This window comes from Fulmarus glacialis, unplaced genomic scaffold, assembly GCF_000690835.1.
Source record: "Fulmarus glacialis isolate BGI_N327 unplaced genomic scaffold, ASM69083v1 scaffold2816, whole genome shotgun sequence".
Taxonomy (NCBI): domain Eukaryota; kingdom Metazoa; phylum Chordata; class Aves; order Procellariiformes; family Procellariidae; genus Fulmarus; species Fulmarus glacialis.
The window spans coordinates 2,159-18,502 of record NW_009217348.1 but is presented as its reverse complement, the minus strand read 5'-3'; the positions used below and the strand labels follow the sequence as shown (position 1 = coordinate 18,502).

Here is a 16,344-nt window from a genome sequence, read left to right as displayed (position 1 = left end):
AATGCAACCTAGTATCTTGTTAGATGCTTAAAGACTTGGTGGACTGTCCACTAATACTAGCATAGTTATTGTTTTTAATGACTTATACCCTTTTTTTGTTTGTTTTGTTTAAAGAAAAATATAATATAGAAATGGTACTGCAGTAATTGTATATATTTCATAGCAGCACAATCCCTATTGTGACATCACAGAAATCTGGGGATTGAAAATTTACTTTGAATGTTATTTCTCAAGAGTGGTTTTGGCTTTGGCTTTCTTTGCAGCAGATCTAAGCTTGAACCAGCTTCCAATTTCTGCTTTTCAACTTCCATTCCCGACTTAGCTCTTATTAATAGAAGGCGAAATAGTAGCTGTGGATAAAATAGCTGCAGCTATCAATCCTGGACATAGATTTCAGACCACATATTCAAGAAAAAGTAGGAAGTACAATAAATTAATGTGCAGAAAAAAATGTTCTATTATTATTATTCCTTTTTTTGATACTGGCGTTCCTTATTTTTAGAGTTAAGTAGCAATGCCTATTGTTATGATGCATAATGTCCCTCCCAGTGGCAGGAAATGCGTCACACCCTCTCCCCTGTCCTCAGCACTTTCTTCCTTGCACCATATTCATGTCTTGGACCTGTCACTAAATGTTAACTGATCTTACACTGGCAGGACATTTCTATATAGTATAGCAGTCCACACTGTGAAGACAAACCTAAACTATTTGAAACTTCTCCAGTTCTGGAGATACAGCAGCTTGTGAGCACTACGGCCGTATCACTGCAGGCTACAAGCATGTACTGGATCGGATGAAATCAGATGAAACGTCTTTACACTATAAGCTGTAGAAATGAGAGGAAGAGCAGACCTGCCACCAGACTTTGGTCTTGATGTCTGGTAAAAAATATGGTTGCCTTTATAAGGTCTCCTTTACAGCCAAAGGAAGATGGACAGGCACCTCAGGAAGTTGATTCACAACATATGTGTGTTGAACGACCCTCAGGAAGTGATTCTTCCTCCACTGTCTGCACCAGGAGTGTAAGGAGACTAAGCTACTAAATAGGACACTTAAATTCAATGTCTGAAGTTAAGTGGAGTGAATCTGGTCCTTTTTGTTTGTGTTTCTAACACTGTTTCATTGTAGTTTGGATCCAAAGCAACCACAGTGCATTTAGGAAAAGCCAGGCTGGTGAACTGGGCAAAAGCATGTTCAGCTCCAGCAGTGCCCGGTCTGCCTGGACTGCATGAAGAAATGTGCTTGAGACCCCGAACCCTCCTTTACAGTGAGCTCTGGAAGCCCAGCTGAGGCAGCTCCTTACCACAGGTCTGAGGGTTGACGTTTCTGGTAGATACTCTGGTCATCTGAGTGATCTCCAACTTTCTTTGTCTGGCTGTGTATGTCTATTTTGTAGCTTGGATCAGCAGGAGTTCCTGTGGAAATCTTCATTAAATAGCTGGAATTAATTTTCAGTCCTTTTGTGATTTATAATAGTGCAAAGAGCCCTGTTCTGATTTCTAAAATTGGCATATTTCTCTTTGAAATTTTATATCTTGCAAAACTTCAGCACTGTTCCAAAGAAAAACATCTGCTGTAGGCTAACTTAGATATTACATAGCCCTCAAAGCAGAATGTTAGAAATAAAATCTGTAATTTCAAATACAGTGCTGGAATGAGACTTTAACTTCATTTGTACTCATGGAAATCCAGATTAGCTCCATTTATATGGACTTTCTTCATTCTCAAACAGAATTAGTAAGTAAAATCTCTGTAGCAATGCTGTGCAGCATAAATGCTTTTACTCAGCTAAAATCAGACACAACATAGATACACTTGCTCTTGAGACAAGAAACTTTAGGATATTCTGTGGTCAAGGTGCCAGAAAGACTACTTCTCTTTCTAAGACTAATTATGAGAACCTCAGAGTCTACCTATATTTTCCAAGGCAGAAGCACAAACATTAATTTCTAGAGAACTGGCTTACAACTCTAGAGCTCTGTAACTGAAATATTAAGGTTGGTCTGACTGAAGTATGAATGGAAATTTATTTGTGTGTGTGTGTGTGTAAGACCCAGCAGAAACAACAAAATAATGTAAAAAAATTAGAAGGCTTAAAGGGTTAAAAGAATGGCCTACATTGATAATGAAGGACACTGTACCTGACTGCACCACTTCCAGAACACTGTTCCCAGCAGCAAGGCTGAGGAATGTGTTGTTTATGCCAAAATCAAAGGTCCTGCACCCTGATAACGTCACAGCACAGATGACTCCTTGGTGAAGACCCTTCATCCTACCACCAGCAGACAGGAAATAAGGTTGTAGAATACAATATATACCATTCCTTTCCATGTTAGCCATCATGAAATTACATTCCCAGTGAGGAAAAGGAGCTAATGGGCAGCAACCTGGTATAAGATTCATGGATGCTGGAGTATCCAAGACTCTCAGGAAAAAGACTGACCCATAAAAGCTGGTGAATCTTAAAGCAGATAAAAACCTGTCCAAAGGTTAGTTTTCAATGCTTGTCAAGAAGAACCCCAGAGGCACTAAAAGGACTCAGTAGCTTCTGTCCCTTGTCTTCTGTGTTGAACACCTGGCCAGACCACTTGGGCATACATGCCCAAGGTATGAGGGAGTATGTGGGTGTAAATGTGTAAGTGATTAAAATATGAGAGAATGAGTGAAGTAGGTAAAATCAGTTTACTTAGAAATTTTGTAAACAAATACCACCTTCCCCAAGATCTCCCTGAGTTTTATTACACTAATTTCTCCACACAACTTATTTATGTAGCTCTGTACAAGAAAATGACAATTTATCTGAGCTGCAGAATTTGTAATCTAAGTAGTTATTGCATTAACATGCAAAGGCTCAGAGATCTATTTCTTTTTTAGATAGAACAATAGGAGAAAAGAAGACCTTAAATGCAAAACTCAGGAAGAAGAAACAAGTACGAGCCACTTTTGGAAAGGAAAACAAACCAAAAACCTCTACCATAATTAGACATTTTTTTGTAAGCCTTTGGTAGTTTCAGGACAGCTGTGGGGGAAACTAGTTCCTTTTGATGGGTCAGTGTGTGGTACAACTGTCCCTTCAAGTTTATAATGTCTCTTTTAAAGTTCTGAAATTTTGTTTGTGTTTTTAAGTATATTTTTTGCAATAAAAGAAACACTGAAACAGGACACACTTCAGATTCTCCTATGGATTTAAATTTATTACATGTAATATATCAACTTTGATCCTAAAAGATGTAGACATAAAGCAATAGACAAAACATCTGCCACTGGAATTACACCACCTCAGAAGTAAAATGTGGCAACTGATGGCTTCCAGCCTTGCTGTTTGCCTCTTTAAATCTATTTATTTTCTGTATTTTATTACTTTGCATATCTTATGTGGGTCCATAATCCTCGTATATGTTATTCCTATCTACATTTCTATTCTGTTCCATCCCTACTGACTCCTAGCCCACAGATACTTTTTCATCTCACTTTTTTTTTTTCACAGCTCAGCCTCCTGAGCTGTTTCTAGTCTTACAAACCTTTTCATTTGTCTTGCCTCTTTTTCAGCCAATGGTGAGAAATAGATACCTAAAGAGCCCATCCTAAAAGAAGCATCTGTGGTCAGTGGCTGGAGCCACTTTTCAGAAGTTTTGTCTCATTCTCTGCTGACTGTGAAAGGACACTAGCACAGACTAGATGCCTAGCCTATGGATGACTGAAGTTATGAGTTTACTTTTACCAATTGTATTTTATCACTCATTGATATGTTCAGATTTCTGTGCTCTTTACTTTTGTAACTTCCAGGTCTGAAAGTGCCTCTAAATTGGCCATCCACGTTAAGCAGTTTCATTTGTAAGTATAGTTACATTGGATAAATACGGGAGGAGTTAAAAATAGATACTCCATGCAATCCTAGGAAAGGTATTACTCTGCTTATAGCATGCTCTGTGGCTAATATTTTGCACTGGTATTCTCTAAATCTCTTGATTGATTCCAAAGTAGGGTAACTATTAACCATATAGTTAGATGGTGAAAGGTAGGTGATGTGATTCGCTTTCAGTGTTTTCTTACACCATGTATTAAATCTAGCTTGGAAGGCTGATTATGGTTTGAAAACTTGCAACTATTGGTAAAGAGAAACATGCTTTATTGTATTTCTCTACAATATTCTTCCTGCTTTGTCATTTTTCATAAAGAATATTCTTAGAGTAGCAAAGGAAGTACAACCCCACCCCAAACCCCCCAAAACCCTACGGAGAATAGCACCATTAAGTTATATAGAATCATTTCTGTTTCAATTTTTTAGTAAAGTGCAGGTTGCCAAAAATAAACAAACATCTGGAAGATGAAGGATCATTCTGTACAGTATATAGTCCAAGAAACATCTTTGTCTTGTTACAACCTTGCGTGATTTATCAAATATGTAAAAGATAGAAAGCTGCATGTATCAGATGACCAATAATGGGAAACAGACTTTTACCTTTAGGTTACTGGTTCAAGTCCAACCTATGTACAGCAAGCAAATACTGCTCATGCTCTTGGTCTGGTATGTAATACACATGTATCAGCAAACTCCTACCCTGTCACCAGTGTAAAAATGGCAACATCATTAAATTCACTGTAATAATTGGTATTTTTTATGACAGTCACAACTGGTGCAGGAGACTGAATAGATACTGATGCTAACTGCTTGGAACAGTTTCTCTAGAACCCAGATTTAGCACATTGGAAAGGAAACTATAGGGAGGCTTTCAACTGTGCATCTCCAAAACTACATAACATCCTGTAATAAAAGAGAGAGACATAACAGTCTAGAAACAGAATTAATAGAAGTTAATACCTCTGCTTTGGTACCCAACAGCTACAGTGATTAATCAACTACGAACACCCGAGAAAGCAAATCACAAATCCCAAGCTAGTAAGTTCCATAGAGTATGCCCTCAAATATTCAGAGAAGTGGCAGTCAGTGTAGACGACCTAAATCCCATGACAAGTGAAAGGAATATTATCTTAGGTCTGAAGCCTATTTACAAACTGTATCTTGAAAATGCTCTTCTCCAGAATGTTATTTTCAGTAGAACTGCCACAGAAGATGCATGCAAAGCTGTCAATAGGTCTTAGAATCTCTGGATTTTGTTCCAAAGTTCAGGTCAGGGACTCTTATCTGATTTCCACAAAACTGGTGAAGAAGTAGACCGCATGTGCAAGCACTTTAGTGCAGTACTACCCTGGGTCAATAGAAGTCTGGAATGCATCTCTCCCTCTAGGCTTCCTCTATTCGGAGAACATCTGTCCCATTTCCTTTGTTCCCAAAGTCTTCTTTTTGATTTGTCCCCAAGTCCATTCCTGGTTAAGCTGTCTTACTGTCAGTGCTGCAGATGGGAACATTGTGTATTTGTCTGCACAAAGCAACAAGGTACATCCTTACTCTTACTTACACCAAGAGGTTACTCATAGTTCAGCTGAAGTTCATTTTGCTCACTTGATCACCACGCGTTTTGCAAAGTTATGATCCTAGTAACTGTATCAGGGCATTTTTATCCATAAACCTTACTTAGTAATAGTATCTATGGCTTATTGGAATACAACTAAAGAATACACAGTGAACTTGAAGTGTGCTTAGTCAAAATCTGAGTCTGTGAGGTTCAGAGGGCTTCCTGGTTTTTCGTTGCTTCCATATTCTCTGTCTTCAGTGAAACTAATTGATGCAAAATATTTGAACCTATGGCCACTATATAATTTAAACAAAATTATTTCTGTGCAAAAAGTGGGTTTTAGATGATTATTTAGATGTTCTCAGGCAGTCCAGGACCATAATTTTTAATACTGCTAGTAATGATATATAGCTACATTGCAAGATCCAGAGAGTCTATTTTGAAGTGTGAAGTGTTTTCTTCCAAAATTGTGGTAAATATACCTACACATATGAATGTATATAAGTATTTCACACAAAGATATTTAAAAACTGTCCTATCCAGGAGTAATAAGACAAAAATAACTCTATTTGCTGAATATTATATAGTTAAGCTAAGAGATTCAAATAGAGATTAGAATATAGCAAAAACTTTGCTCATACTGGGGACCTAGATCTCAGGTGTGTTAGTTCCTTTAACTTGTATGGTCTACATAGAAAGTTTAATTTAAAAAATCCTAGCCACTTGTCCAGTCTGGATGCAATCTACTTTTACCTGTCTTTTACAACTAGAATTTATGAACACTAGCGTGAGTGATTTCAACAACTGTTTCTCCATGGGGACAGCAAAGCCAGCAGTAAATGGGAGCTGATCTCAAAACAGGAGAAGTTTGGTCACGTGAAAAACTCAGGATTCAATGGTTTTATGGTAGTGTTGTGCTAGAAGGCTGCAGTGCAGGAAAATCTTTATTAAAGCATAATTTTAGGCTTCTGTGCCTTCGCACTTGGGATAAAGATACTGTAACAAAATTCCTACTTTTGATCATGCCTCAGATATAGGCTAAGGAGTGTTAACTGCAGCACAGGGGTGCAGCACCCACAGGGATGGATGTATTACCTAACTTTTAAACAGTACCTCAGATGCGCAAAGCCCTATAAGGACACTAATTCATTGTCAGGGATTTAAAAAAAAAAAAGAAAGTTTTCAAAGGAGGCCCTGGGGTGGTCAAACAATGTTATTACACACGGGGAAATCAAGATACAGTGGTAAAGTAACTTGCAAAGGTCACACAACTAGAGTGGATTCTCAGTGTCTGGCTGATTACAGTAAACCACTCTGCCTCTATGCAAACATAGGCCCCTCTGCAACAAGCCTGGCAAGTCTGCCATACTCTTTTTATGAGGGGTGATATGATGCAAGAAAATTGCTACATCTTCATTTTTATTCTGAAGTTGTCATACAGCAAAATCAACAGAATGCATCTTTGGAATTAGAGTTAACACAATAAAATTCACTGGTTTGACTAATTATGTTGAGTGGAGAAGAAAAGATAAGGTTTCTAGTTCCATGAAAGGATCTGCCAAATCTGATAGGATTTTTTAAAATAAAAAATTATCTAACCTTTTTTATTTGTATTCTTAATTTTTCATACTACATAATGCAGCCACTGATGAATGAAGCTAACCAGAGCCTTCTGTTATTCAGATTCAGAAAAAGAAAAAAGACAAAAGCACTGCCAACATATTCACAAGTAGTATGTGAACTTAGACTTCAGAATTCTTAGATAGTAAGACTTTTAAAGCATGTTAGTGTTCTTATAACAAAGCCTGCACAGATACATTGAGTTTGGATTTATGCTGGTACAATTTATAATTTTATGGTCAAATGATTTGCATCTTTTTGATGCTTCACAGCAAATTTTCATTTGTCACACAAATATATCAGTTTTTATCACAAATCTAATTTAACCTTAAATAAAGGTGGAAAAAGCATTTTGTTAGTACACATTCTTGCTAATGAAGTAAATGTAGTGTGCATGCATGTGTGCATACAACAAAACATTTAAAACACTGAGATAAAAAGGGAATAAGCTTTTTGGAGTTTCATGAATTGTTTACACATCATCAGAATTCATTATAGCTGCCGGATAAAGTGCAGCTCAAGCACTAAACCTCAGAACATATATGACCTCTAGTGGGAGAATATGAATAACTGGAAGAGAAACAGCTGCCAGTGGAAGTAAACAGTAACATTTCCTGTTCCCTCTTAATTTTTCCTAGACAGAGATTGGGACAGCACTACCTTCTGTAATTCAAGAGAGTTATTCTTCTGCACCATTGACAGAAGAACCTGAGGAGGAAGCATCAACGCCAAAATTAATTGATGGGTCTTCAGCACAGGGGTCTGGGGTTCTTGGACCTCAAACTCAAGATGGTTAGTAGGAAAGAGAAATTAGTTTTGCTTGTGTAGCTTTGCTTTTGAGTGAGCCCACTTTGCTTGCTTATGAATGTCTACCTCTCTTACTGAAGAGGAGGTATATAATTTCTGTACCTCTCTTACTGTAGAGAGGTATAACATGCCTATCTTGAACACTCTGAAGTCAGATAGGTGCCTAATCAAAATGTTTCCACACAGTTTCACTACGAAAATGACTGTGTGTCAATGAAGATTTTTTTCAAATAGAGTTTTATGAACACCTAAACAACATTAGGAAAATTTGCTAATGGTTAGCAAATGCTACCAGTACTTTTTTATTGACTTAGATTTCAGTATCATTACCAACTATTTTTATTTTATAATGATTTGTTACATGATTTTTATAAATGTGTTCATACAAAATATAATTAAAATGTTGAAAAATTTTTGACTGTGTAAACTAGAAACTATGAAACTTAAGGAAAGGGAGCTATTTAGAAATTTTGGGTGAAGCTGATTTTCTGTTCTTCTGACTAGCTATAGTGAAATAAGAACTTTCTACCTCTCACAGGCGAATTAAAATAATAAAACACAATCTGTCCCTCTCCCACACAAACATTGTGATGTTAATAATTGGCATTTGTTAGCAGCTACTCTCAACTCTTGTAGTTGAAGCTCGCTAGAGTTATCCACTGCAGTGATGGGTCTTTGTGTTGTATGGTGATCAACATACAACAACAGGAAAAGCCCATTTTTTACTATGCCTAACACTATAACCAAGTGTTATGGAAGACAAATTAAATGAACAAAAAAAAAAAAAACCAAAAAAACAAGAGTTCATGCTTCCAAAATTGTATGTTTAGCGAAGAGAAATTAATCATTCCTAGTCTTGTTTTTATACATATTACTAGTGAGCCTTGACCAGGCAAAAATATACACTGATGTCAAAATAAATAAATATGGAAATGAGAATTTCCCAGGAGAGTTCTGAAAAAACCACACAATTTCCTTCTGTTTTGAAAGCTGCAGGATGTTACAAAACATTTCACGTAAATATTGCATATTATGAATTTTGTATCTGTCAACATTTTTGAGCACTAAATGCAAATCAACTACTGCATCAACCAAAGATACGCATGGGAGGCTCAAGGCTGTAACATATAAAATCAGAATTTTTTGTGTGTCTATTTTTTTTCAGCAACATATTTTCCTGTCAGATGTTGCTGTTGTTCTTGGCTTGGTACTGGATAGAAGACTACAAGGCTCAGGAACATCAAGCCAAGTTCATTTTTCTTGTTGATATTTTTTTGAATCCTTCCCATACCTCTGTCCTTTTTCAGTCTACACCAGCCATAGGTTACAAATACCACTCCTCCAAGATCAAAAATAGGACAGAAGGGGAAACTCTCTTCCTGTACTAGGTTGCAATATTTTGAAAAATGTCAGCCATCCTGAACTCTACATTCATTGAGGCCTAGATTTGCTGGAATGATTCAAGGTGTGACAATTTATTTTCTCCCTGTGTCAGGCTTGCTCCTTTTAGCTAATTTAAAATGTCCTGTGAAGGAAGTTAAGGAAAGTATAAAGAGAGTCTTATCTCTCCAGATATGTTATACCTAGATGCCCAAGTAGAGATTCTCAAATAAAAGGGTACTCTGGTTACAGATTCTTTAATCTTGCCTGAAAACACACCACATATATAGCCCGCCTTCAGTTAGTTATGGCTGCCTGTTGGTAATTGACACACATTAAGAAGGCAAATCTTCCATGCAGCTACAATTGATCTGGAGAAAAAACTCATCTGCAAGAAAAACATTTTCATACTCTCTAATTATGCTATTGTTTTATAAAGTAACCAGAACAAACAACCGGCCATCTGCTACAAGGAGGAGGAAAACATGAAACAGAAAAGTATTTCTATGGGAGTAAAAGCTGAGAAACAGATATGCTGATTTATACCCATAATCAAAGAGAAGATGTATCAAAAATTCAATGCATATAGCAACTAACAACTTTTCCTACTGAAAATTACATTCAGACAAACCACTCAATGGCATAATTCTCACCAAATTTGAACATTATCATCAAAAGAAACTTCTAAATTCACTGTATTCATGCAGTTTTATGACTGAGATGAAATAACTTGATTTTTCATTTTCATGAACTTCTGGTGGAAACCAAATGTTTTGTTTACATGGTCTTCAAGTTATCTTGACTCAGACGGATAGAGGAATTTTTCATTATGCTGAATTTCTGAATCAGAAAATGTAATTAAACAACATGCAAAGGACATTGAGGTTCTTCTCCATAGCTCTGTAGGAAAACATTAATTTCCTTACAAATTATTCAGAAGTGCCATTTACAGAACCGAACTTGGGAAATCGTAACAAGTTTCAGTCATCAGCTGTTATTTCTCCATCTAGAGGGAAGTGCACACTTGCCAGCTGAGGGGAAAATTGATCTTTGGTTGGGTGCTGTCACCTAATAATCTGTTGTTATAGTCTGACAAACAGTGTATCAGAAAAGTAAGTTAAATGGTCTTCTAATAGGCATAGGCAGTAAAAATATTAGTTTTAAGCAGAATTTAATCACTTTGTTGTTGCAATTATATGATGTGGTGTCAAAACAGAATGGGAGTGAACTTTATCATGGACAAAATCTTATCATTATGTGCTTAGGTGAGCATTTCATTGTAGTAATTTACATGTCGTTTTTGTACTTTTTTTTTGTAACAAACTGTTTTCTTTTAAATTCTTTGTTAGGTCTTCCCACTTGCTTTTTGTGTACATGCCTAGGGACCACAGTCTACTGTGATGATCATGAGCTTGATGCTGTTCCACCGTTGCCTAAGGAAACCACATATTTCTACTCACGCTACAACAGAATCAGGAAGATAAACAGAAATGACTTTGCTAACTTAAGTATGGATAGCAGTATTGTGGCAATTAACTTTAATTTCTATATTTCTGGCTCATACTAATCTAAGACATAGTGATTCGTTTTATGTAATGTTTGATGACACTAGGATTATACACATAAATGCACCTATGGAAAAGTGGTTTGCTACTTTTGAACATAAAGGTTAATACTTCAAATGCAGATTCTCTGTCAATTTTTTGAATTTTAGAAATAACAACATTCATCTACATTTTTGCTGTTATTTGTAATCAGCTTTAGAAATGTAGAAAAACCCCCAAACCTCATGGAACATTTGTAGCATGTTAAAAAGTACTGTTTTCCTAAACAAGACAAGTTCTCAGGTAGACATAATTTCAAATATTTGCAAAGCATCTGCGTGAAAGGAATTTTACCTTTAAATTTTACCTTTAAGTTTTACCTTTAAAGTATACATTCATTGATTTACTCCAGAATTATCTAGGAAAATCTTCAGTAAATGAAAACTGCTAATCCAAAACCATTTGGCCTAATACTGGCCAAAATTGGTGATTTAGGGAGCTTATATTTCCACATTTCCTACTTGAGATTCTTAAAGATATCTGAATTTTCAGGAAGTATTAAGCTTATCTTGTTTAGGGGTAGGGACTGCTATACACTCACCAGCCTGAATATCAAGCCACATACTACTTTTTTTTTTCTGTATTAGACCTAACTTTGTGCAACTAATGCTTATTGATTTCATGATGAGAAGAGTGAAATCAGTGCCAAAAAAGGCTACTACAATAATTCAGGAGAATGCAAAGATCCTTTTATGAAAGAAAACTATAAGGGTTTGGCTTGCTCAAACAAAAATGAAAGTTAGGAAGAAACACAATTGGTAGATAAAAAAAATCAAGAGGAATAGATACTAAGAAGAGAGAAAATGTATTTAGGCCAAAATATACTGCTAGCATAAGAATAAAATAATAAAATAAAATGAAATAAAATAACCATGAAAAATGTTCTGGGTGGAAAATAGAAGTAAGCTACAGAATAATGCATTTAAAATTAATGCATATTAATGCACTGATATTTAGATATTGTTCTCTTTTGCCAAAAATAAGTTTCATTTTCTTTTTTTGATTGGAAAAAGTGTTTGAGGGTATTTTAGAAAAGAGTCAATACGTCAAATTTCTTACACATAGGAAGATGTTGAAAATAAACAAACGTGTGGAACCAGGTAATAGAGAATATGTTTATTTCCCTTTATATGTGATTTTTCCAAAAGATAACCATTTAAAAGATTCCCAGAACACACAGAAATTTTAAAATCTTTCACTGAAAGATATATGAAGAATGACACAGGCAATTCTAAACAGGATGAGAAGGAGATGTCGGTTCCCTTCCTTAGGAGAATTGTTCAAATACAGATTATTGCATTGTATACAGAGAGAGCGAGCTGTCACATAGTAGATCAGGAATGGATCTGATTCAAGACACTTCACCTGACATTAAAATAACCCATTTGCCACCTTCTTTTTTAAAACTTTCAGGAAATACATTCTTACATGCTTGCTGTATCTTATTTCTCTGCCAGACAATTTAAAGAGGATTGATTTGACTGCAAACTTTATATCAGAGATCCATGAAGATGCCTTCCGGAGATTACCCCAACTTGAGGAGCTGGTGCTCCGTGACAACAGGATAAGGCAACTCCCTGAGTTACCATCTACCTTAACATTCATCGATGTTAGTAAGAACAGGCTTGGTCGCAAGGGAATACGTAATGAGGCATTTAAAGTAAGTCTGTGTTTGATGGGAAAATCTTTTCTTCCTCTCTCCAAAGGATATGGTCAGAAGAGCAGCCTAAGTGTCTCTCTACAGTAGTAAAACCCTTAAGATTATAGGCACCATGACTGTGCTGGCTGCTGGGCAATCTATAAAGATGGAGCAAGCTGTATGAGCACTATCAGCTGGACATAAGAATTCTTTTTATTCTTCTTTACAAAGATCCACACAAGACACGCAATGGCACACTATATTTGTATCTGTGAACCAACTACCCCCATAACTAGCAAGAGTCCAGAAAGCTGCTTGATGTTCCCTTACAAGTAGGCACGAGGGAAGGGCAAAGCTATGGATGCCACTGCTTCAAACTTACTCTGCCATGTATCTACATGGGAACTTGCTAGAGTAGTCATTAAATGTATATACTTTCTTTCCACCTTGAAAAGAAGGGAAATTGGAACTTCTGAGTGATAGTCCTTCCTCAGGAATTTTGGTGGGGGGAAGCAGCCATGTACTGCTCCTAATTGCATGTGAAATCTGAAGTCATTATAGAATACAAGTTAGCGTCATATGTTAGACCTGGCTCATATGCACTATTCAATTGCATCTAAGAAGGTAGCTGTAACCAGCCGTCTCTGAATTCCTCCTTTGGAAGACAGCTTAATGAAGCAACCAACAGCAGTTACTGAATCAGATATTTTCTCCTAGCCCAACATAAGGTAGGTGTTGGGAATAAGAATGATGGGCAAAAATCAGTCCCCCAAATCAAGGCTCTGGCCTAGCATCCTTTTCTTCTGCACTCTCCTGATTTTAGCCATGAAGGAGTCTCAGCCTTCATCTTCTCTATCTGCCAAGAACTTTCACCCTGATATCTCAGAGTTTTGTTAGTAGGAATTAAACTAGGACACTGTACTCAAAGAAGTAGTTAGGTACCATGATAACTTGTGTGTGTAAAAAGGGGGCAAAAAGAGAGTATTCTACCGAGCCTTATTGACCTAGCCAAGTTTATGTCTTACTATTGTTAGAACTACCAGATGAAGCTGTTTCTCCCACTAAATCAAGGGAGAAAATGATTTACCTTTTCAAATGGAATGAGAAATTTATTTTTAGCTCAGGCATTTCTTATGCAGTTATAATTTGCTTCAACAGCAATACACTTCTGCAAAATTGAGTAAGCTTGTCACAAAACAAGCTTACAAAACAGACAGAATAGGAAGCTTTTCTGCATAATGACTGGGTAAGGCAGTATTTTCACTTCAGAACATCATTGAAGTTACATCTCTAATTGTTAAGTCTCTAGACATTCTGAAGAATTTTTTCCTTTATTTTAATCCAAACACTTAATCTTTAACAGTAACGGTTCTCAGCTTGTCCAAATGAAAGTTCATGACTGTCTTTGTATTTCTGCCTTTTCAACCGTATCATGCTGCAACAAAATGTGTTAGTATCCAGTGGTGCTCATTGCAGTGATAGATTTCAAACCTACTTGCTAGAGGTTTTCAAAGATGTCTGTCATTTTCCCCTGCCTTTTTCCTTCATTCTCTAGGATCTGCATGAACTGCAGCATCTTTACATCACTGACAATAACTTGGATCACATTCCATTGCCGCTCCCTGAAAGCCTCCAAGCTCTTCATCTTCAGGTAGGCTACAAAAGCAATGGCTCTATATGTCACGTTCAAATAGTAAGTAAAACGGGAAAGGGTAACTATTGTCTTGTTTTGTTTCTTCTGTTTATCCAAAAGTGTACTTACTTAACTAAACAAACTATTGGAAACATACAGTTAACTAGTAAATGCAGTATTTGAAAGAAGTATAATTTAGCTCAACTAAGCATTAATTATTAGAATTTGTAATACAATATTTTTCAAACATAAAATTCTAGATTTATTGTTAGTACAGATTAAAGTTAGATTCACATCTATCAAGAGCAACATTAGTCTAAGAGATTTCAAAGACAGAAATCCCTCACACTGCTCATACAAATCTTTCAACAGGAATGCTTTTAGATACCCGAAGAAAGTTTACGTATTGGTTGTATCTATACCAGTGCCTTTCATTCTCTTAATAAATGTCATTCCCAGTTGCTAATATTTTTCAGCCAAACTTTTCCATTTAATTGTGTTGGAACATCCCATCCATCATCTTTCTGTATTACTATTTTTGTATTTGCTTTTACCCATACCTTTGTTTCTGACTTCTTGCTTTTAACCTTTTCCATCTCTGCTTCTTTCCCTTTATTTCCTCTTGCACCAATGCCCAGTTTTGATTATCAGAAGACGTTTTTGTTTATTACATAATACAGCAAAAAAGCTTTGAATAAATGTCCTGGTGTACCACACGTAATTTGACTTCTATCTTTCAATAAATAAATCTATAGAAATATTCTGCCTTCTAGCTGACTATTTTTTTCACCTGCCCGTGCCTGTAAATTAAATATTCAGTGCTATGTGCTACAGACCAAAGCTAGTGAGCTGGACTTTTTCCACACCAATATCTGACTAGCAAAGGAATGGAGAAGGAAAGAATTTTCAGACAGCCCTCATTTTAAGAGCTTACCTTTTCAGTATCAATTTCCAGACAATATTGAATTCTAGCAATTCATTGTTGAAAATGGTTCAAGTCAAGAACAAAAGTTCAGTGAAGATAAGGTATATAAGAGGAATTTAAATCAAAGGAATAAAACCTAAAACATTCAATTTTCCCTGTATATATACAGATGTGGGTTAAGTTAATGTGAGAGGGCCTGGGGGAAAGAAATTTGTCACAGACCAAATTGCAGATTTATGCCTTTGCAGGTTGAGGCGCATCAAGCTGTCAGGATGATAATTAAGGTTCTATCATTTTTGGACTGGCCTATGCTGGTTCCAATTTGCGTTAATAGTGCTCTTCAGTATGATCCCAAAAATGAAAATACTCTGTACTTCTACCAGGTGCCTCCTGCAAAGCCTGTCTCTGCTACATGGTTTGAGTTACTTAGTTTTGAAGCTTTGCACTGGCCAAGAAATTTTCCTCTTGCTTGAAAGATTTCTTTATAGATGACTTGCAGCCACAATCTGGTCCCTTGGTTTGAAACAAGTGTCTCTCTAGGCACTGAAAAAACATCCATAAATTATTCTTCAAAGAGTAAAAAATTACTTTCAGGCAATTATTCTGATAGCTTTTTTTTTTCTTTTTAGAACAACAACATTCAAGAGATGCACGAAGACACTTTCTGCAAAATGAAAGATGTTACTTATGTACGTAGGGCTCTTGAAGACATCAGACTGGATGGTAATCCCATCAACCTGAGCAAAACACCTTATGCATACATGTGTCTACCCCGTTTGCCAGTTGGTAACCTCATCTAAGCTTTGACAGAAGCCAATACTGTCATCTGCTATAAGAATCTTTAAAAACAAATTATTAACTCACTGCTACACTGAGCAAGATGCATTTTTTCAAATGTCATTAATTGGGAAAATATTTCTATTAATAATGAAATTGATATATGAAATGCTAAAAGTCAACTCTATTATCTACCCAACTGTAAGTTGTATAGCAATATGAAGAAAAATATTTTATTACAAAAACTGTACTGAAGGCAATAAAAGAGCAATGTAAATGCAAAATTTTATGGTGAATTATTCAGATCCAATGTATGAATTCTAAAGGTAAATAATTTTATATGTTAAAATCTAACTATAACATAGTAAATAAAGAAATTAAAATGAAATATGTGTACACAAGTGAATATTTATCCCCTTTTCATTTAATTAAATATTTTTCTCTGAGAGATACATATTTTTCTACTTCTTTTCTTAAAGATCCCTTCATTTTGGAAAAGTACTAGCAATATTAAAAAAAACCATGTTTTCTTTAGCAAACA

The 16,344-nt window shown here is 36.0% G+C and overlaps 1 protein-coding gene across 1 annotated transcript in view; it reads left to right on the top strand.

Annotated features, from left to right (window-relative positions):
- The window catches only part of EPYC (epiphycan), a 25,241-nt gene extending 9,391 nt beyond the window's left edge, over nucleotides 1–15,850 (top strand). The window contains exons 4-8 of the mRNA XM_009579618.1: nucleotides 7,677–7,830; nucleotides 10,575–10,733; nucleotides 12,287–12,489; nucleotides 14,024–14,119; nucleotides 15,656–15,850. Of these exons, the coding sequence (XP_009577913.1) occupies nucleotides 7,677–7,830; nucleotides 10,575–10,733; nucleotides 12,287–12,489; nucleotides 14,024–14,119; nucleotides 15,656–15,826 (783 nt within the window). The 3' untranslated portion in view covers nucleotides 15,827–15,850. The remainder of the gene's footprint in view (nucleotides 1–7,676; nucleotides 7,831–10,574; nucleotides 10,734–12,286; nucleotides 12,490–14,023; nucleotides 14,120–15,655) is intronic.
- Nucleotides 15,851–16,344: the final 494 nt, after the last annotated feature.